We start from the raw sequence: 23,171 nt of genomic DNA on the forward strand, positions 1-23,171 counted from the left end.
AAGAATCAGCATAATTTTTATGGATATATACAAATAACTATCAATAGAAAACAGGTAAAATTAAGTGCAGCTAGTTTGAAGTCTTTTCAGCTTCAGTTTGAAGTGATTGTGTTAGCTGTGTTGCTGGCTAGCTCCTCTGAACAACAATGTCCTGATGAGAGAGCACGTTTTCTACGCCAGGCGAAATCGCGCCTCATTAGCTCATTGTTATGGATCTATCCAATTAAATGTCACTAGAAAACAGCTGCACTGTTTGACGTTACTGTAAGTTAGCCGCAGTTGGCTAGCTAGCAAGCAAGGGATAAGAACGTTGCCAGCCAGTAACGCAAATGGAACACTTAGAAAGAACGACTGGGTTGCGTCCAAAGATACAGAACAAAAAGACTGAATGACTGGGTCGAGTCTCTGGCAACCAAACTGATGACCAGCTGGCTTAGGTAGCAACCCTATATTTGTGTCGGGACTGTATCTTGTGGAAGGATGAAATAGTATGAATAAATTCATAAAAATAACGTTTTTAATGAAAATATGTAAATAATTATTTGAATATGTTGGTAACCCGTTGTATAAAAGTGATAACATCGTGTCAATATGTCCCCCAAACACTGGTTTCTCGGGCATTATCCCTTATAGGGATAGCCCCCTTTTTTCAATTTTTGTCTCAATGACATACCCAAATCTAACTGCCTGTAGCTGAGGCCCTGAAGCAAGGATATGCATATTCTTGGTACCATTTGAAAGGAAACACTTTGAAGTTTTTGGAAATGTAAATTGAATGTAGGAGAATATAACACATTAGATCTGGTAGAAGAAAATACAAAGAAAAAACCCAACCGGTCTTTTTCTACCACCATCTTTGAAATGCAAGAGAAAGGTTCTAGCCAGTTCTAGCCATCACTCTCATTGTAATTCCAATAGTGTCCACCAGATGGCAGCAGTGTATTTGCAAAGTTGATGGATGGATGGATAACTTGAAGTATGAGTGAACTACAAGACTTTTAGTGTGAAGTCCCCAGGTACATTTGGGCAAATTGTGAAGGAGCCATTCGCATTCATATTACATTTTTCTGCAAGAATATCGTCAAATCTGTATACTTTGATTTCGCTTTCCAAGTATTAGTAGCCATATTATAAGTTCAACATTTGCAAAACAACCAGTTTTCATAACTTCATAACTCTGAATATTGTACAAGGTAATAGCTACATTTTATGACATATACATGGTTTCCGGATACTCCCGTAAAGCCCAGCTCATTGGCTATCTAGCTAGCTTTGTTTGACCCCAATTGGCGCTTATTTGACAAAGATACAATCGTTCAAGTGATGACCGCCCGCTTCATCGGTGTGCCATGAAGGCGTCGCTCTCTGACCAAATATGGTGTCCTATAGGATATACTACACCCCAATGATATAGTGAAGTCTTGTTACCTTCTAGGATCTCTGAGGAATACATACAAATGTGATTTGACACATTGAAACAACGTTTAGGGTGAGATTTTCACAGAGTCCTTTCTTTGCAAATTGAACGAGTGTCTTTGCAAATTGAAAAAAGTGTTTTGTGTTAGGAGCTCTCCTCAAACAATAGCATGGCATTTTTCCACAGTAATAGCTACTGTAAATTGGACAGTGCAGTTATATTAACAAGAATTTAAACTTTCAGCCAATATGTACCGACATTTGTTATTTCTCTAAAATCTGCGATCTTGACATAATGCGCTGCATGATTTACAACTGTCCCGTTGACGAGACGCCGATCCTTACTAAATGTACAAGGCAGGGTATAGTGACTAGGCATCAGGATAGATAATAATAAGAGTAAAATAAAGAACAGAGTAGCAGCAGTATAGGATGAGTGTAAAAGTGTGTGTGTTGTGTCGGTATGTGTGTTTGTGTTGTCTGTATGCGGTGCGTATGTATGTGAGTGTGTTTGGGTTTGTTATCAGACTTTTTTTCTTTTTTTTATCAGACTTTTATTCACTTTAGAAACTCTAACAGTTTCTAAAGTGAATACTGAAACAATAGTTCTAACATAAGAACGTGGTGAATGATCAGAGATGATCTATAGAAAACGAATGTCATATTGGTTTTTATTTTGTGATGTTTTTAAAAAGGTTATAAAGGAAATACTGTAACTTATATCCCCTTTATCTGTCAAGTCTCCCTCCTCTACATTGTATATGAGATATGAAAAAGTATAAAAGTATTTTTGTTAATAAGATACGATGTGATTTTAGGAGCCATAGATTAATCTATCTCCTATAAACTGTGCATAGTAAGCAGCCACACACCGAGTGTCAACCTGACGGAACCGCCCATTTCGAGAGAGTGCATAAAAGGATTGGTAAGAAATTAACATTAAACGAGAAAAGCATGGAGTGGGAGCTACACGTTTGAAATGGTTGGAACTTTGAATCGCAACACGAGGTGAAATAACTAAACTCACCTCCCAGACCAGAGAGGCGTATAGAGCCGCAGCTCACGTCCAAAGTGATTTGGACCTTGAGGTGAAAAAGCTCACCTTCCAGACAATCGCTGGTATGGCTGATTAGCTGTCCTAAGTCAAATATCTAGAAAAGTGAATTTAAGTGGGACCATCCTACGACTCTTCAAACCATAATACTGTACTACTCTTCTCAAATCACTGTAGTACGCTACTCTCATCACACAGTGGGAACCATCGACACGGCTGGCTAGCTTATCTTCCAAGGAGCATCTTCCAGAGTGAACAACAGTAGAAAAGACAGGTCCAGACCATTTCGGACAATCAGACCCTTATTTTTATTTATTTTTTATTTAACCAGGTAAGTTGAATGAGAACACATTCTCATTTACAGCAACAACCTGGGGAATAGTTACAGGGGAGAGGAGGGGGATGAATTAGCCAATTGTAAGCTGGGGATGATTAGGTGGCTGTGATGGTATGAGGGCCAGATTGGGAATTTAGCCAGGACACCGGGGTTAACACCCCTAATCTTACAATAAGTACTCCAAACAGGCGGCAGTTCATGTGCAAAGTACACTACTGTTCAAAAGTTTGGGGTCACTTAGAAATGTCCTTGTATTTGAAAGAAAAGCACAGTTTTTGTCCATCAAAATAACATCAAATTGATGACAAATACAGTGTAGACATTGTTAACCCCTACTCAACAGCCAGTGGAATCCCGTGGCGCGTTATTCAAATACCTTAGAAATGCTATTACTTCAATTTCTCAAACATATGACTATTTTACAGCATTTTAAAGACAAGACTCTCGTTAATCTAACCACACTGTCCGATTTCAGAAAGGCTTTACAACGAAAGCAAAACATTAGATTATGTCAGCAGAGTACCCAGCCAGAAATAATCAGACACACGATAAACGTTCACAAAAAACATAACAATTATTTTAAGAATTATAGATACAGAACTCCTTTATGCACTCGCTATGTCCGATTTTAAAATAGCTTTTCGGTGAAAGCACATTTTGCAATATTCTAAGTAGATAGCCCAGCCATCACAGGCTAGCTATTTTGACACCAACCAAGTGTGGTACTCACCAAACTCCGATTTACTATTAGAAAAGTTTGATTACCTTTGGTGTTCTTCGTCAGAATGCACTCCCAGGACTTCTACTTCAATAACAAATGTTGGTTTGGTCCCAAATAATCCATAGTTATATCCAAATAGCGGCGTTTTGTTCGTGCGTTCAAGACACTATCTGAAGGGTAAATAAGGGTCACTCACCCGACGCGTTCCGTGATAAAAAAATTCTAAATATTACATTACCGTACTTCGAAGCATGTCAACCGCTGTTTAAAATACATTTTTATGCCATTTTTCTCATAAAAAAGCGATAATATTCCGACCGGGAGTGGTGGTTTTCGTTCAAAGAGAGAGAAAGTAAACATGGAGTCGACTAGGGCACACGCGCCCCGTCCCATTGTCCTCAGATCGACCACTATCAAAATGCGCTAATGTTTTTCAGCCATGGGCTGCAAAGCCACGATTCAGCTTTCTGGCGCCTTCTAAGAGCCTATGGGAGCGTTAGAAAATGTCACGTCATGCCAGAGATCCCCTGTTTTTGTTAGAGATGATCAAGAAGGCCATGAAATGGTCAGAGAGAGCGCTTCCTGTTTGGAATCTTCTCAGATTTTGGCCTGCCAAATGAGTTCTGTTATACTCACAGACACCATTCAAACAGTTTTAGAAACTTTAGGGTGTTTTCTATCCAAATCAAACAATTATATGCATATTCTAGTTACTGGGCAGGAGTAGTAACCAGATTAAATCGGGTACGTTTTTATCTGGCCGTGCAAATACTGCCCCCTAGCCCCAACAGGTTAATGTTGTAAATTACTTTTGTAGCTGGGAACGGCTGATTTTTTTATGGAATAGCAGATGCCTCACAAGTCCTCAACTGGCAGCTTCATTAAATAGTACCCGCAAAACACCAGTCTCAACGTCACCAGTGAAGAGGTGACTCTGGGATGCTGGCCTTCTAGGCTGTCTTGGAGCATGTTGGTCCTAGAGCCAATGCTCCGATACAGTTTGCCAGACGGTAACAGAGTGAACAATCTATGGCTTGGGTGGTGGAGTCTTTGGCAATTTTTGGCCCTTCCTCTGACACTGCCTTGTCGGAACTAGAAGCACAAGCATTTCACTACACTCGCAATAACATCTGCTAACCATGTGTATGTGACCAATACAATTTAATTTAATTTGATAGAGGTCCTGGATGGCAGGGAGCTCGGTCCCAGTGATGGCAGGTAGCTTGGCCCCAGGGAGCTCAGCACCAGTGATGGACAGTAACAGAGTGAACAGTCTATGGCTTGGGTGGTGGAGTCTTTGGCAATTATTTGGGCTTTTGACATTGCCTGGATGGCAGGGAGCTCAGCCCCAGTGATGGACTGGGCTGTCCGCATCACCCTATGTAGTGTGTTGTGGGTCGAGGGTGGTGCATTTGCCATACCAAACGGTGATGCAGCCAGTCATAATGCTCTCGATGGTGTAACTGTAGAACTTTTTGTGGATCCGAGGGCCCATGCCAAATCTTTTCAGCCTCCTGAGATGGAAGAAGTGCTGTCGGGTCCTCTTCACGGGTATGTGTGGACCTTAGTGATTTAGATGCCAAGGAACTTGAAGCTCCACTACAGACATGTGGATGGGGGCATGCTCTCCTGCAAACGAGGCCCGCATCTGGCAACGCGGGCCGCCACCGCTCACAAGGACTGTGAGCTCTCGTTCTCCGTGGCCGACGTAAGACATTTAAGCGTGTCAACCATCACAAGACTGCCAGCACAGAGGGCATCCCAAGCCGCATCCTCAGAGCATGTGCAGACCAGCTGGTTGGAGTGTTTATAGACCTATTCAATCAATCTCTCCCTATCCCAGTCTCTTGTCCCCACTTCTTCAAGATGTCCACCATTGTTCCTGTACCCAAGAAAATGAAAGTAACTGAACTAAAATACTATCACCCCATTGCACTCACTTCTGTCATCATGAAGTGCTTTGAGAAGCTAGTTAAGGATCATATCACCTCAACCTTACCCGACACCCTAGAGCCACTACAATTTGCAAACTGCCCCAACAGATCCACAGACGACGCAATCACCATCACACTTCACACTGCTCTATCCCACCTGGACAAGAGTCAAGACAAGACAAGACAAGACAAGATACCTATATAAGAATGCTGTTCATCGACTACAGCTCAGCCTTCAACATCGTAGTGCCATCATATCTCATCACATGCAAATGGGTCCTGGACTTCCTGACGGGGTCGGGGAAGGTAGACAGCAACAGCTCCGCCACACTGATCCTCAACACAGGGGCCCCACAGGGGTTCGTTCTCAGCCCCCTCTTGTACTCCCTGTTCACCAACAACTGTGTAGCGACACACATCCCCATCTCAATCATCAAGCTTGCTGATGACACAACAACGATGACCAACAACGATGAGACAGCCTACAGGGAGAAGGTGAGAGCCCTGGCGGAGTGGTGCCAGGAAAATAACCTTTTCCTCAATGTTAACAAAATGAAAGAGCTGATTGTGAACTTCATCAGTGGAGAGGGTGGAAAGTTTCAAGTTCCTCGGCGTGCACATTACTGACGACCTGAAATGGTCCATTCACACAGACAGTGTGGTGAAGAAGGCGCAACAGTACTAGTCACTTTAATAATGTTTATATACTGTTTTACCCACCTCATACTGTACATACTTTATTCTAGTCATGGCTCATCCTATATAACTACTGTTGTACACACATTTTATATTCGTATACTGTCCATACTATCTATACACACCATTATATACTGAAATATAAACGCAACATGCAACAATTTCAACGATTTTACTGAGTTACAGTTTATATAAGGAAATACATCAAAAATCCTGAAAAACGCATGTCAAATATGTTATAAAATGATTTGCATTTTAATGAGGGAAATAAGTATTTGACCCCTCTGCAAAACATGACTTAGTACTTAGTGCCAAAACCCTTGTTGGCAATCACAGAGGTCAGACATTTCTTGTAGTTGACCACCAGGTTTGCACACATCTCAGGAGGGATTTTGTACCACTCCTCTTCGCAGATCTTCTCCAAGTCATTAAGGTTTCGAGGCTGACGTTTGGCAACTCGAACCTTCAGCTCTCTCCACAGATTTTCTATGGGATTAAGGTCTGGAGACTGGCTAGGCCACTCCAGGACCTTAATGTGCTTCTTCTTGAGCCACTCCTTTGTTGCCTTGGCCGTGTGTTTTGGGTCATGATCATGCTGGAATACCAATCTACGACCCATTTTCAATGCCCTGGCTGAGGGAAGGAGGTTCTCACCCAAGATTTGACGGTACATGGCCCCGTCCATTGTCCCTTTGATGCGGTGAAGTTGTCCTGTCCCCTTAGCAGAAAAACACCCCCAAAGCATAATGTTTCCACCTCCGTGTTTGACGGTGGGGATGGTGTTCTTGGGGTCATAGGCAGCATTCCTCCTCCTGCAAACACAGCGAGTTGAGTTGATGCCAAAGAGCTCCATTTTGGTCTCATCTGACCACAACACTTTCACCCAGTTGTCCTCTGAATCATTCAGATGTTCATTGGCAAACTTCAGATGGGCATGTATATGTGCTTTCTTGAGCAAGGGGACCTTGTGGGCGCTGCAGGATTTCAGTCCTTCACGGCGTAGTGTGTTACCAATTGTTTCCTTCGTGACTATGGTCCCAGCTGCCTTGAGATCATTGACAAGTTCCTCCCGTGTAGTTCTGGGCTGATTCCTCACCGTTCTCATGATCATTGCAACTCCACGAGATGAGATCTTGCATGGAGCCCCAGGCCGAGGGAGATTGACAGTTATTTTGTGTTTCTTCCATTTGCGAATAATCAAACCAACTGTTGTCACCTTCTCACCAAGCTGCTTGGTGATGGTCTTGTAGCCCATTCCAGCCTTGTGTAGGTCTACAATCTTGTCCCTGACATCCTTGGAGAGCTCTTTGGTCTTGGCCATGGTGGAGAGTTTAGAATCTGATAGATTGATTGCTTCTGTGGACAGGTGTCTTTTATACAGGTAACAAACTGAGATTAGGAGCACTCCATTAAGAGTGTGCTCCTAATCTCAGCTCGTTACCTGTATAAAAGACACCTGGGAGGCAGAAATCTTTATGATTGAGGGGGGGTCAAATACTTATTTCCCTCATTAAAATGCAAATCAATTTAGACAATTTTTGACATGCGTTTTTCTGGATTTTTTTGTAGTTATTCTGTCTCTCACTGTTCAAATAAACCTACCATTAAAATGATACACTGATCATTTCTTTGTCAGTGGGCAAACGTACAAAATCAGCAGGGGATCAAATACTTTTTCCCCCTCACTGTAGGCCCTAATCTATGGATTTCACATGCCTGGGAAGGGGAGCTGCCATGGGTGGGCCAGGAAGGGGATAGGCCCACCCACTGGGGAGCCAGGCACAGCCAATTATAATGAATTTTTCCCCACAAAAGGGCCTTATTACAGACAGAAATACTCCTCAGTTTCATCAGCTGTCCGAGTGGCTGGTCTCAGACGATATCGCAGGTGAAGAAGCCGGAAAGAAAGGTCCTGGGCTAGCATGGTTACACGTGGTCTGAGGTTGCAAGGCCGGTTGGACGTACTGCCAAATTCTCTAAAACGATGTTGGAGATGGCTTATGGTAGAGAAATGAACATTCAATTCTCTGGCAACAGCTCTAGTGGACATTCCTGCAGTCAGCATGCCAATTGCATGCTCCCTCAAAACTTGACACATCTGTTGTATTGTGTTGTGTGACAAAACTGCACATTTTAGAGTTTCCTTTTAGTGTCCCCAGCACAAGGTGCACCTGTGTAATCGTCATGCTGTTTCATCATATTCTTGATATGCCACACATGTCAGGTGAATGAATTATCTTGGCAAAGGAGAAATGCTCACTGACAGGGATGTAAACAAATTTGTTCACAACATTTTAGGGAAATAAGCTTTTTGTGTATATGGAACATTTCTGGGATATTTTATTTCAGCTCATGAAACATGGGACCAACACTTTACATGTTGCGTTTATATTTTTGTTCAGTATATATGGACTTCAGGAGAAGTATTTATATATACACTAACGGTCAAAAGTTTTAGAACACCTTCAAGGGGTTTTCTTTATTTTTTATTTGAACTTTCTCCATTTATAGACCATTTGTCCTACCGTGGATTGATGAACATCAAGGTTTTTAGAGACAATTTTCTAACCCTTTCCAGCATTATGCAAGTCAACAATTCTTAATCTTAGGTCTTCTAAGATCTCTTTTGTTCGAAGCATTGTTCACATTCTTGTGAATAGCAAACTCAAATTTTGTGCGTGTTTTTGTTGGGCAGGGCAGCTATAACCAACACCTCCAATCTCATCTCATTGATTGGACTCCAAGGTTAGCTGACTCCTGACTCAAATTAGCTTTTGTAGAAGTCATTAGCCTAGGGGTTCACATACTTTTTCCAATCTACACTGTGAATGCTTAAATTATGTATTCAAAATAGACAAGAAAAACACAATCGTTTGTGTGTTTTTAGTTTAAGTACACTATGTTTGTCTATTTTTGTGACCAAGATGAAGATCAGATCAAATATTATGACTAACTTATGCAGAAATACAGGTCATTCCAAAGGGTTCACATACTTTTTCTTGCCACTGTATGTGATAATAGTATGAACTTTCTGTAATTTTTTTTTAGATAAACACAAAAACTCACTTTCCCGTCAGCCCATCTTTTAGTATCAGAATTGTTGCAGAAGTGCGAACCCTGCCCATCAGGGACACCAGGCAGGTTAAAGCAACTACTCAAAGTATTTGAAAGATTTTAAGTAGTATTTGAACCCAGGTCTGGTACTATGTGTAGGTTGTGGACACCACTGAGTGTACAGTATTTAGAATAGCATTGAGTGTTAAAGTATTTGTCTTTTTGTGCATGTGTATGTGTCCAGGGAAGGATTGTTGCAGTGAAGGAGCTGGACTTTGAGATCAGCAATGGACACTACGCACTTATCGTCACAGCAACGGACCAGTGTCCCATCCATGCCCTCCGCCTGACTTCCAGCACCACGGTGATGACAATGACACACACATACTCACACTACATGACAGTAACTCTTTTTACACTAAATGTTCATCATAACATGCAGTTATAATTGAATTGTTTTATCAAGGTAATTTACTTATAAATCAGCCTCTTTTAAGCCATTCGCTTTGCGACAGTTTTGGCTGATAGCCACGCTTCCCAGCTTGACTTGAGTTTGCCTTTAAAGACTCTGGGGTATTGGGTTACATATCCACAGCTGGGAAGTCCCACCTGCACTTTCCTTCACTGGTTGGACTGTCCGTCAATTCGGTTTTACTATATCTAGTTGAATTAAAAAAACGTGAACATTATTTGTCGATGTGAAACAAAACCACATTGTGTTCATCACAGACAGACAACTTTTATAGGAGATGAAAGCTAAGATCGTAACGAATTCATAGAATGGCTAACCAACTCTGAGTTTCAGTAGGGGAGGGACACAAGAATGAATGAAAGCCGTGAACCATAAATAATGTACATTTGTCCTAACCAAGTTATATGATAATTTATTACAGTAATAAGGCAGCTGAAATCTTATAGGATGTAATTTGTAAAGTTGATTGTAAATCTATGTACATTATCATAAAAAATATTCAGGTCTTATTGACTCATTATTCATGAATAGGTTCTATCATTTTTTCATACTATTTACTATTTATTGGATCTTTTGATTTGAAAAAGCTGAAAATCTGAGATTTCTAGCAGTATACAGCATTACTAGGTACTGTTCATGGCCCTCTCATGATAATTGTTTTATTCTGGCATTGGAATCATCCTATTATTCCTAACAGGTTAATGTAGTTTATACACACATCATATTGTACTTGCAATCTGTGACATTTGCAGGCGTTTTTGTTTAGTCAAATTAATGACCACAAAAATGTTTTCCAAAAAGTGAACTATCCCTTTAATCACATCATAAACATCAAATCAAATGTTATTTGTCACATGCGCCGAATACAACAGGTGTAGACCTTACAGTGAAATGCTTACTTACAAGCCGGTTAACTAACAATGCTTTAAGAAGTTAAGAAAAAAATGATCAATAGAAAATAAAAGTAACAAATAATTAAACAGCAGCAGTAAAATAACAAGCAAGGCTATATACAGGGGGGTACCGGTACAGAGTCAATGTGCGGGGACATCGGTTAGTCAAGGTAATTGAGGTAATATGTACATGTAGGTAGAGTTAAAGTGACTATGCATAGATTATAAACAGAGAGTAGCAGCAGCATAAAAGAGGGTCTGCATAGCCCTTTGATTAGCTGATCAGGAGTTGTATGGCTTGGGGGTAGAAGCTGTTAAGAAGCCTTTTGGACCCAGACTTGGCACGCCGGTACCGCTTGCCGTGCAGTAGCAGAGAGAACAGTCTATGTGTAACGGCTGTCGTATAGAAGGGACCAAGGCGCAGCGTGTTGAGTGCTCATAATTACTGTTTATTAAACTCAGAACACTAAAGAAAATAACAAAGAGAAAACGATCAGCTAACAGTTCTGTCAGGTACTGAAGACTACACAGAACACAACTAAACAGAATACAACTGCCCACAAACACAATAGAAAAACCACCAACTTAAATATGATCTCCAATTAGAGACAACATGAACCAGCTGCCTCTAATTGGAGATCATCCCAAAAAACTCCAACATAGAAATAGAAAACTAGAACTAAACATAGAAATAGAAAACATAGAAAAAACACCCAAAACACCCCCTGTCACGCCCTGACCTACTCTACTATAGAAAATGGCATCTTACCAGGGTCAGGACGAGGGTGGCTGGAGTCTTTGACAATTTTTAGGGCCTTCCTCTGACACAGCCTGGTATAGAGGTCCTGGATGGCAGGAAGCTTGGCCCCAGTGATGTACTGGGCCATTCGCACAACCCTCTGTAGTGCCTTGCGTTCGGAGGACGAGCAGTTGCCATACCAGGCAGTGATGCAACCAGTCAGGATGCTCTCGATGTTGCAGCTGTAGAACCTTTTGAGGATCTGGTGACCCATGCCAAATGCTTTCAGTCTCCTGAGGGGGAATAGGCTTTGTCGTGCCGTCTTCACGGCTGTCTTAGTGTGTTTGGACCATGATAGTTTTTTGGTGACGTGGACACCAAGGAACTTGACACTCTCAATCTGTTCCACTCCAGCCCCTTCGATGGGAATGGGGCGTGCTCGGTCCTCCTTTTCCTGTAGTCTACAATCATCTCCTTTGTCTTGATCACGTTGAGGGAGAGAATGTTGTCCTGGCACCACACGGAAAGGTCTATGACCTCCTCCCTATAGGCTGTCTCATCGTTGTTGCTGATCAGGCCTACCACTGTTGTGTCATCAGCAAACTTGATGATAGTGTTGGAGTCGTGCCTGGCCATATAGTCATGAGTGAACAGAGAGTACAGGAGAGGACTGAGCACGCACCCCTGAAGGGCCCCCGTGCTGAGGATCAGCATGGCGGGTGTGTTGTTCCCTACCCTTACCACCTGGGGGCGGCCCATCAGGAAGTCCAGGATCCAGTTGCAGAGGTAGGGTCCTTAGCTTTGCAATGAGCTTTGAGGTGTTGAAAGCTCAGCTGTAACTCAATGAATAGCCTTCTCACATAGGTGTTATTTTTGTCCAGGTGGGGAAGGGCAGTGTTGACTGCAATAGAGTTGCATCATCTGTGGATCTGTTGGGGCGGTATGCAAATTGGAGAGGGTCTAGTGTTTCTGGGATAATGGTGTTGATGTTTGACATGCGTTTTTCTGGATTTTTTTGTTGTTTTTCTGTCTCTCACTGTTCAAATAAACCTACCATTAAAATTATAGACTGATAATTTCTTTGTCAGTGGGCAAACGTACAAAATCAGCAGGGGATCAAATACTTTTTTCCCTCACTGTAGTGGTAATCTGTCTGACCCTTCGGCCTTGTGAATGTTGACCTGTTTAAAGGTCTTACTCACATCGGCTATGGAGACAGTGATCACACAGTCGTCCGGAACAGCTGGTGCTCTTATGCATGCTTCAGTGTTACTTGCCTCGAAGCGAGCATAGAAGTAATTTAGCTCGTCTGGTAGGTTCGTGTCAGTTGGCAGCTCGCGGCTGTGCTTCCCTTTGTAGTCTGTAATAGTTTGCAATCCCATGCCACAACAACGTCATCGATGCACTTATTGATGAAGCCAGTGACTGATGTGGTGTACTCCTCAATGCCGAAGAATCCCGGAACATATTCCAGTCTGTGCTAGCAAAACAGTCCTGTAGCTCAACATCTGCTTCATCTGACCACTTTCTTATTTACCGAGTCACTGGTGTTTCCTGCTTTAGTTTTTGCTTGTAAGCAGGAATCAGGAGGATATAATTATGGTCAGATTTGCCAAATGGAGGGTCGAGGGAGAGCTTTGTACGCGTCTCTGTGTGTGGAGTAAATGTGGTCTAGACTTTTTTAACATGCTGGTAGAGATTAGGTAGAACGGATTTGAGTTTTCCTGCATTAAAGTCCCCGGCCAATTGGAGCGCCACCTCTGGATGAGCGTTTTGCTGTTCGCTTATGTCCATATACAGCTCATTGAGTGCGGTCTTACATGCCAGCATCGGCCTGCGGTGGTATATAGACAGCTACTAAAAATATAGATGAAAACTCTCTTGGTATATAGTGTGGTCTATAGCTTATCATGAGATACTCTACCTCAGGCGAGCAAAACCTCGAGACTTCCTTAGATTTTGTGCACCAGCTGTTGTTTACAAATATACAGAGGGCGCTGTTCTATCCTGCCGAAAAAGCTTAAAACCCACCAGCTGTATGTTAATCATGTCGTCGTTCAGCCACGACTTGGTGAAACATAAGATATTACAGTTTTTAATGTTCAGTTGGTATGATATATAGTTTGTCTATTTTATTATCGATTCATTGTACTTTGGCTAATAGGACCGATGCTAAAGGTAGATTACCCTCTCGGCGGCTGATCCTTACAAGGCACCCAGACCGTCGTACACGATATCTCTGTCTTTTCCTCCTGCGAATGACATACATCTAGACCAGGGGTTCCCAAACTTTCTCCTGCCTTCCAGCATTGGGGAACACCACCCCCCCCTCCTCCTCCGCCCATGCCATGTCGATTCCTATGGGCTCAAGCGTTGTTCATGACACAAATGGTTTACACCCCTCTTGCTGGTGAAGAGAAAATGATGTAGGTTTAAAGCATATATCCTGCAATTCTACACATTTTGTCATAGGGTGCAGAGAACATTTTGCAGTTTTAAACTAATTTTCATGGGCAAGTTGATCTGGGCATTTCTGACAAGTTATAAATAACTCTCTAAGGTATGACTGACATGACATAAGGAAAACAATTTCAGCTATTTCTACTATCACAATTTTAAAGAGTAAGTTGAAAGCCGAACTGAGTCCCACTCCCCCCAAAATAATAACAATACACAGTCGAAGTCGGAAGTTTCCATACACTTAGGTTGGTGTCATTAAAAGTCGTTTTTCAACCACTCCACCAATTTCTTGTTAGCAAATTATAGTTTTAGCATGTCGGTTAGGACATCTACTTTGCGCATGACACAAGTAATTTTTTTGAACAATTGTTTACAGACAGATTATATCACTTACAATTCCAGAAGTTTACATTCACTAAGTTTACTGTGCCTTTAAACAGCTTGGGAATTTCCAGAAAATTATGTCATGGCTTTAGAAGCTTCTGATAGGCTAATTGACTTAACTTGAGTCAATTGGAGGTGTACCTGTGGATGTATTTCAAGGCCTAGCTTCAAACTCAGTGCCTCTTTGCTTGACATCATGGGAAAATCAAAAGAAATCAGCCAAGACCTCAGAAAAAGAATTGGAGACCTCCACAAGTCTGGTTCATCCTTGGGAGTAATTTACAAACACCTGAAGGTACCACGTTCATCTGTACAAACAATAGTACGCAAGTATAAACACCATGGGACCACGCAGCCGTCATACCGCTCAGGAAGGAGACCCGTTCTGTCTCCTAGAGATGAACGTACTTTGGTGCAAAAAGTGCAAATCAATCCCAGAACAACAGCAAATAACCGTGTGAAGATGCTGGAGAATACAGGTACAAAAGTATCTATATCCACAGAGTCCTATATCGACGTAACCTGAAAGGCCGCTCAGCAAGGAAGAAGCCATTGCTCCAACAACCACCATAAAAAAGCCAGACTACGGTTTGCCACTGCACATAGGGACAAAGATCGTAATTTTTGGAGAAATGTCCTCTGGTCTGATGAAACAAAAATAGAACTGTTTGGCCATAATGACCATCATTATGTTTGGAGGAAAAAGGGGAGGCTTGCAAGCCGAAGAACACCATCCCAACCGTGAAGCGGTGGCAGCATCATGTTGTGGGGGCGCTTTGCTGCAGGAGGGACTGGTGCACTTCACAAAATAGATGGTATAATGAGGGAGGACAATTATTTGGATATATTGAAGCAACATCTCAAGACATCAGTCAGGAAGTTAAAGCTTGGTCGCAAATGGGTCTTCCAAATGGACGATGACCTCAAGCGTATTTCCAAAGTGCCGGCAAAATGGCTTAAGGACAACAAAGTCAAGGTATTGGAGTGGCCATCACAAAGCCCTGACCTCAATCCTATAGAAAATCTCTGGGCTGAACTGAAAAAGCGTGTGTGAGCAAGGAGGCCTACAAACCTGACTCAGTTACACCAGCTCTGTCAGGAGGAATTGGCAAAAATTCAGCCAAATTATTGTGGGAAGCTTGTGGAAGGCTACCCGAAACGTTTCACCCAAGTTAAACAATTTAAAGGCAGTGCTACCAAATACTAATTGAGTGTACATAAACTTCTGACCCACTGGGAATGTGATGAAAGAAATAAAAGCTGAAATAAATCATTCTCTATACTATTATTCTGATATTTCACAATCTTAAAATAAAGGGGTGATCTTAACAGACCTAAAACAGGGATTTTTTTACTAGGATTAAATGTCAGGAATTGTGAAAAACTGAGTTTGAATGTATTTGTCTAAGATGTATGTAAACTAGAGGTCGACCGATTATGATTTTTCAACACCGATACCGATTATTGGAGGCCCAAAAAAGCTGATTAATCGGCCGATTTAAAATAAAAAACTATTTATTTGTAATAATGACAATTACAACAATACTGAATGAACACTTATTTTAACTTAATATAATACATAAATACTATCAATTTAGCCTCAAATAAATAATGAAACATGTTCAATTTGGTTTAAATAATGCAAAAACAAAGTGTTGGAGAAGAAAGTAAAAGTGCAATATGTGCTATGTAAAAAAGCTAACGTTTAAGTTCCTTGCTCAGAACATGAGAAGATATGAAAGCTGTTGGTTCCTTTTAACATGAGTCTTCAATATTCCCAGGTAAGAAGTTTTAGGTTGTAGTTATTATAGGAATTATAGGACTATTTCTCTCTATACGATTTGTATTTCATATACCTTTGACTATTGGATGTCTTTATAGGCACTTTAGTATTGCCAGTGTAACAGTATAGCTTCCGTCCCTCTCCTCGCTCCTACCTGGGCTCGAACCAGGAGCACATCGACAACAGCCACCCTCGAAGCAGCATTACCCATGTAGAGCAAGGGGAACAACTATTCGAAGTCTCAGAGCGAGTGACGTTTGAAACGCTATTAGCCCGCACCCGCTAACTAGCTAGCCATTTCACATCGGTTACACCAGCCTAATCTTGGGAGTTGATAGGCTTGAAGTCATAAACAGCGCAATGCTTGAAGAATTGCGAAGAGCTGCTGGCAAAACGCACGAAGGTGCTGTTTGAATGAATGCTTACGAGCCTGCTGCTGCCTACCATCGCTCAGTCAGACTGCTCTATCAAATATCAAATCATAGACTTAATTATAACATAATAACACACAGAAATACGAGCCTTTGGTCATTAATATGGTCGAATCCGGAAACTATCATTTCGAAAACGAAACGTTTATAATTTCAGTGAAATACGGAACCGTTCCGTATTTTATCTAACGGGTGGCATCCCTAAGTCTAAATATTCCTGTTACATTGCACAACCTTCAATGTTATGTCATAATTATGTACAATTCTGGCAAATTAATTACGGCCTTAGTTAGGAATAAATGGACTTCACACAGTCCGCAATGAGCCAGGCGGGCCAAACTGCTGTATATACCCTGACTGCTTGCACGGAACGCTAGAGAATTGACACAAATTCATGTTAGTAGGCAATATTAACTAAATATGCAGGTTTAAAAATATATACTTGTGTATTGATTTTAAAGAAAGGCATTGGTTAGGTACATTAGTGCAACGACAGTGCTTTTTAGCAAATGTGCTTGTTAAATCATCACCCGTTTGTCGAAGTAGGCTGTGTTTCGATGAGAAATGAACAGGCACCGCATCGATTATATGCAACGCAGGACACGTTAGATAAACTAGTAATATCATCAACCATGCGTACTTAACTAGTGATTATGTTAAGATTGATCGTTTTTTTATAAGATAAGTTTAATGCTAGCTAGCAACTTACCTTGGCTTCTTGCTGCCCTCGCGTAACAGGTAGTCAGCCTGCCATGCAGGCTCCTCGTGGAGTGCAATGTAAGGCAGGTGGTTAGAGCGTTGGACTAGTAACCGGAAAGGTTGCAAAAACGAATACACGAATCCCCCCTGAACAAGGCAGTTAACCCCCGTTCCTAGGCCGTCATTGAAAATAAGAATGTGTTCTTAATCTGACTTGCCTAGTTAAATAAAGGTGTAAAAAATAAATGTAAAAAAATCGGTGGCCAAAAATACAGATTACCGATTGTTATGAAAACTTTTAATCGGCCATTCCGATTAATCGGTCGACCTCTAATGTAAACTTCCGACTTCAACTGTATAGGGACCCCCGCTCCCCCCCTGCCGACCCCCACAGTTCGGGAACCACCGTTATAGACCATAAAGATCTCTATTCAGGTTGTTTCCACCGGTCTTTTCCAGGTGTTGGTGAATGTCCTGGATGTGAACGATGTGACCCCCACCTTCCCCAAGCCCTATGAGGGGCCCTTTGAGATAACAGAGGGCCAGCCGGGGCCCCGGGTCTGGACCCTCAAAGCCATCGACCAGGACTCTGGACTCAACGGCAAAGTGGAGTACAGCATCACTGCTGGAGACCCCCAGAGTGAGTAGGGTGTTTGTGTGTGCGTGGGTGTGTGTGTGTCTTTGTGGGGGAGGGGGTGGGGTGTATATGCGGGTGATTTACTATCCATGTGTGCATGTGTTTGTATGTGTGTGTGTGTGTTTGCAGTATAAGGCTAGTAACGATCTAATCATGCTTCCCCTCTCTTGCTCTTGCTCTCTCTTTTTCTCTCTCTGTTAGATGAGTTTGTGGTATCTCCAGTGGAGGGAGAGCTGCGTGTGAGGAGAGATGTGGAGCTGGACAGAGAGACCACACCCTTCTATAACATCACTGTCATGGCCAAAGACCTGGGAAACCCACCACGCACCAGCATTGTATGTTCATACACATGTTCACAGAAACAACACACACGCACAGACATGCACTGATCCTGTGGTGCTTCCTGCTGACATGCTCAGACACTTATGTGAACACAACACATGTGTGCGTCCACACACAAACACACACACACACTAAGACCAAGTGTGACACTTTCCTGTGTCCTCTCCATCTCTCAGGTGGTGGTGGGTGTCCATGTGCTGGACATCAATGACAACGACCCCATGCTGTTGAACCTGCCCCACAACACCAGTGTAAGAGAGGGGGCGTCCATCCACACCTCGGTGACCACAGTCCAAGCACGGGACATGGACAGTGGACGCAACGCCCTGCTCACCTACAACATCACTGCCGGAAACCACGATGGAGCTTTCTACATCAATGACACTGTGAGAGAGAGAGAGAGAGAGAGAGAGAGAGAGAGAGAGAGAGAGAGGGACAGGGAGGGAGCAGAGATAGATAGAGAAGTGAGAAGAAGGGCTTGTTCTGAAAATGTAGACAAAATAAATTGATAAAAAGTCAGGAGCTACGTTTCCATCCAATTGGTGACAGATTTTCATACGAATATTCTAAAATCCCCATCAAGAAAATATGCGAATTTCCCCACCAATGGTTTCCACCAAGCGGAGATGTTGCAGATAAAAATCAGCGTGTGATAACATAGCGCACACATCAAATTGAAAATGTGATGTGTTTCCATCACATTTTGGGGTGCAGGTAGCCTAGTGGTTAGAGCATTGGGCCAGTAACCGAAAGGTTGCTAGATCGAATCCCCGAGCTGACAAGGTAAAAGTCTGTCGTTCAGCCCCTGAACAAGGCATTGAAACTAGTGTTATTTTTTTATCCTTTATTTAACTAGGCAAATCAGTTAAGAACAAATTATTATTTACAATGACAGCCTAGGAACAGTTCATTTGTTCTTAACTGATTTGCCTAGTTAAATAAAGAATAAAAAAATAACACTAGTTTTGTCACAAAAACTGTTGAAATAAATAGCAAATGTGCCTACTCTAGTCTTGGCACGTGCACTCTAGCCAACAGCTGCGGGTAGGCTGTGTGTGTTGACTAGTCTACATGATGAGATTATTATGGATAAGAGTGAGAATATGTTGATTTGTCAAATGTCAGTCAAGCATCGATCATCATGTCACCAGAGTAAGACTCAATATTTATTGTAAAGGAGCATCAAGCTCATCACCGTGCACTTTCACCACTCTGTGAAGTTCATCATAATTTATTTCATCTGTAGCCTAATAAACTGCATGATTTCTCAGAATTTACTTCGATATGGTGGTTATTATATTAATACTTGTGCATAAAGGCGTTTCCACCAGCATTTTTTGCATATTTAATTTTACTGACACAAAAAGATGCCACCATGTCGAACAAACAAATTATCTGTCGCCATATATTAAATTGTACCAAACTTCCTTTTTCCATCTCCGCTGTCGTGATTTTTTTTTTATATACGGTATGACTTAAAAACTGTGGATGGAAACGTGGTTATAGAGAGGCATTGAAAAGGGAAGGATATGGTATAATTGATAAGTCAGGTCTATCCTCCATCTTGTGCGCAATCACTCCCCCCATGGTCTCTCTATCCCCCTCTCAGACAGGGATGGTGCAGGTGAACAGGCCTCTGGACAGAGAAAGGGTGGGGGAGTACAGACTGACCATCACCGTTAAAGACAACCCTGAGAATCCCCGCATCGCTCGCCGGGTACTGCTCCACACACACATGCACACACACACACACACACACTCTCACACTCACTCACTCTCAAATAAGTCAGGACTGATACTGGACCACTCAGGAACCACTCAACACCTCTTGGAAAGCCATTCTGGTGTGTTTTTGGCATTAACATTAATGGAAATGTCCCGCTGAAAAATAAACTCTTATCTGAACTGAGGTTCTCAGAAGACTGAGGCGGGTTTTCCTCCAACTTTTTACCTGGGCTTTGCTCTTTTCATTTTTAGTTTGACCCTGACAAACTTCCCAGGCCCTGCCGTCTACAAGCATACCCATAACCTGATGCTGCCGCCACAATACTTAAATACAGAGAGTTTCACTCAGTGTTGTGTTGTATTGGATTTGACCCAAACCTGTCGTTTTTAATTTAGGTCAAAAAGGTTATTTCTTTGCCGTGTTGTCTTGCAGTGTCACTAAACGGCCTTGCTGCAAACAATGGATGACTTAGAATGGATTTTAACACTTTACACTTTATCATACAGGCCAGTAATGTGGAGTGAATGCAATGTTGTTGATCCTCTGTATTTTCCAGTATTGTGATATGGATTTTTGTCCATATTGCCCAGCTCTACATAGATGGCATTATTCAATGGCAAACATGTGCCTCTCAAATATTGCATGGAATGACAGCTATTTGCTTTTTTATTGACAACATTTCTCACCTTGTTCCCTGCCCCTCCATCCTATCCTACCCCATTCACCCCTCCCCAATCCATCACTCTCTCCCTCCGTCCATCCCTTTCTCCAGGACTCAGACATGCTGGTGATCACAGTTCTGGATGATAATGACAACAGGCCCATATTCACACAGACCAGCTACCGGGCTGAGATCACTGAGAACTCCCCCTCAGGTACCAACCTCACTGGTGTGTCTTTCTGACTTTCTCTCTGTATCTGTCACTCGGTGCGTTTGGTTGGCTGGCGGGGGAACTGTCTTGACTGTCTGGCTAGCTTGCTGGAGGGCTACAGGGCTGGCTGAGATTTTGTGTCACTGATCTATACACATTACCCCATAATGTCAAAGTGGAATTTTGTTTTTAGATTTTTTTACAGGAGAGACTTTATCATGAGTCTAGCATACGGGGTACGTGAGAGACATACAAGGGTCAAGGCAGCAGCAAAGATTCCACATGAGCCTTTGCGCGAGTCAAATTGTGCACAGCTCCCGAGGAGGAGACAGTGCCAGGTGTCCAAGTGCATAAAGAACAGAACCCAAGACACCTATGTCACCTGCAAGCAATCGTTTTGTGGGAAGTGTGTCAAGCAAAGGAAAGTGGCAAAGATGTGTCGACTGCTAGGACAAGGGCTAACCGCTAAATGAAATCCAACGGATGACATTGCGTGAAAACGCAGACCGTGTAAGCATGAGCAGACAATAATTGACTATTTTTGACTGTTGTAATATCGACACATTCATTGTAATGCCATTATTGCTTTGTGCTGATTTTCACTATTTATCAAGCACACTTGACGTATAAAATGCTTTTAGGTTACTGTTTCCCTCATTTGACTGTGTTTGCTGACTATATGTCTTCGTGGTTGGGGAATAAAAAAAAGAATATATATATATATTTTTTTATAAATATATATTTTTTAACTAAATAAATATATAAATATATATATATATATATATATATAGTACCAGTCAAACGTTTGGACACTCCTACTCTCATTCAAGGGTTTTTCTTTATTTTTACTATTTTCTACATTGCAGAATAATGGTGAAGACATCAAAACTATTAAATAACATATATGGAATCAAGTAGGGCTCCTCAGTGGCACATCGGTCTAAGGCACTGCATCTCAGTGCTAGAGGTGTCACTACAGACCATGGTTTGATTCCAGGCTATATCACAACCGGCCGTGGTAGGGAGTCCCATACGGCGGCGCACAATTGGCCCAGCGTCGTCCAGGTTAAGGTTTGGCCGGGTTAGGCTGTCATTGTAAATAAGAATGTGTTGCCTAGTTAAAGAAAGGTTAAGTTTAAAAAAAATTGTAACCAAAAAAGTGTTAAATATGTTTTAGATTCTTCAAAGTAGCCACCCTTTGCCTTGATGATAGCTTTGCACACTCTTTGCATGCACTCTTTGCATTCTCTCAACCAGCTTCACCTGGAATGCTTTTTCGACAGTCTTGAAGGAGTTCCCACATATGCTGAGCACTTGTTGGCTGCTTTTCCTTCGATCTGCGGTCCAACTCATCCCAAACCATCTCAATTGGTTTGAGGTCGGGTGATTGTGGAGGCCAAGTCATCTGATGCAGCACTCCATCACTCTCCTTCTTGGTCAAATAGCCCTTACACAGCCTGGAGGTCTGTTGGATCATTGTCCTGTTGAAAAACAATTCACAGTCCCACTAATAGCAAACCTGATGGGATGGCGTATAGTTGCAGAATGCTGTGGTAGCCATGCTGGTTAAGTGTGCCTTGAATTCTAAATAAATCAGAGACAGTGTCACCAGCAAGCACCCCCACACCATCACACCACCTCCGTGCTTCATGGCGGGATCCACACATGCAAAGATCATCCGTTCACCTACTCTGCGTCTCACAAAGACACCAAAGTACATTTCCACCGGTCTAATGACTATTGCTCCTGTTTCTTGGCCCAAGCAAATCTCTTCTTATTATTGATGTCCTTTAGTAGTGGTTTCTTTGCAGCAATTCGACCATGGAGACCTGATTCACTCAGTCTCTGAACAGTTGATGTTCAGATGTGTTTGTTACTTGAACTCTGTGAAGCATTTATTTGGGGCTGCAATTACAGATGCTGGTAACTCTGATTAACGTATCCTCTGCAGCAGAGGTAACTCTGGGTCTTCCTTTCTTGTGGCGGTCCTTGTGAGAGCCAGTTTCATCATTGGGCTTGATGGTTTTTACGACTGCACTTTTCCGTATTGACTGACCTTCATGTCTTAAAATAATTATGGACTGTCGTTTCTCTTTGCTTATTTGAGCTGCTCTCGCCATAATATGGACTTGGTATTTTACCAAATAGGGCTATCTTCTGTCTACCACCCCTACTTTGTCACAACACAACTGATTGGCTCAAACGCATTAAGAAGGAAAGACGTTTTTAACAAGGCACATCTGTTAAAACCTGTTGGGGCTAGGGGGCAGTATTTGCACGGCCGGATAAAAAAACGTACCCGATTTAAACTGGTTACTACTCTTGTCCAGAGACGAGAATATGCATATAATTAGTAGATTTGGATAGAAAACACTCTAAAGTTTCTAAAACTGTTTGAATGGTGTCTGTGAGTATAACAGAACTCATATGGCAGGCCAAAACCTGAGAAGATTCCATACAGGAAGTGCCCTGTCTGACAATTTGTTCTCCTTCTATGGCATCTCTATCGAAAATAAAGCAT

General features: G+C 42.2%; 1 protein-coding gene across 3 annotated transcripts in view; it reads left to right on the forward strand.

Moving 5' to 3' along the window:
• The window catches only part of LOC115162910 (cadherin-23), a 712,130-nt gene that overhangs the window by 595,644 nt on the left and 93,315 nt on the right, over window positions 1–23,171 (forward strand). For all 3 annotated transcript variants that reach the window (XM_029714423.1, XM_029714440.1, XM_029714433.1), the window contains 6 exons: window positions 9,457–9,576; window positions 17,533–17,713; window positions 17,912–18,045; window positions 18,229–18,438; window positions 19,662–19,769; window positions 20,551–20,653. In XM_029714423.1, the coding sequence (XP_029570283.1) occupies window positions 9,457–9,576; window positions 17,533–17,713; window positions 17,912–18,045; window positions 18,229–18,438; window positions 19,662–19,769; window positions 20,551–20,653 (856 nt within the window). The remainder of the gene's footprint in view (window positions 1–9,456; window positions 9,577–17,532; window positions 17,714–17,911; window positions 18,046–18,228; window positions 18,439–19,661; window positions 19,770–20,550; window positions 20,654–23,171) is intronic.

This window comes from Salmo trutta, chromosome 2 (assembly GCF_901001165.1).
Source record: "Salmo trutta chromosome 2, fSalTru1.1, whole genome shotgun sequence".
Classification (NCBI taxonomy): domain Eukaryota; kingdom Metazoa; phylum Chordata; class Actinopteri; order Salmoniformes; family Salmonidae; genus Salmo; species Salmo trutta.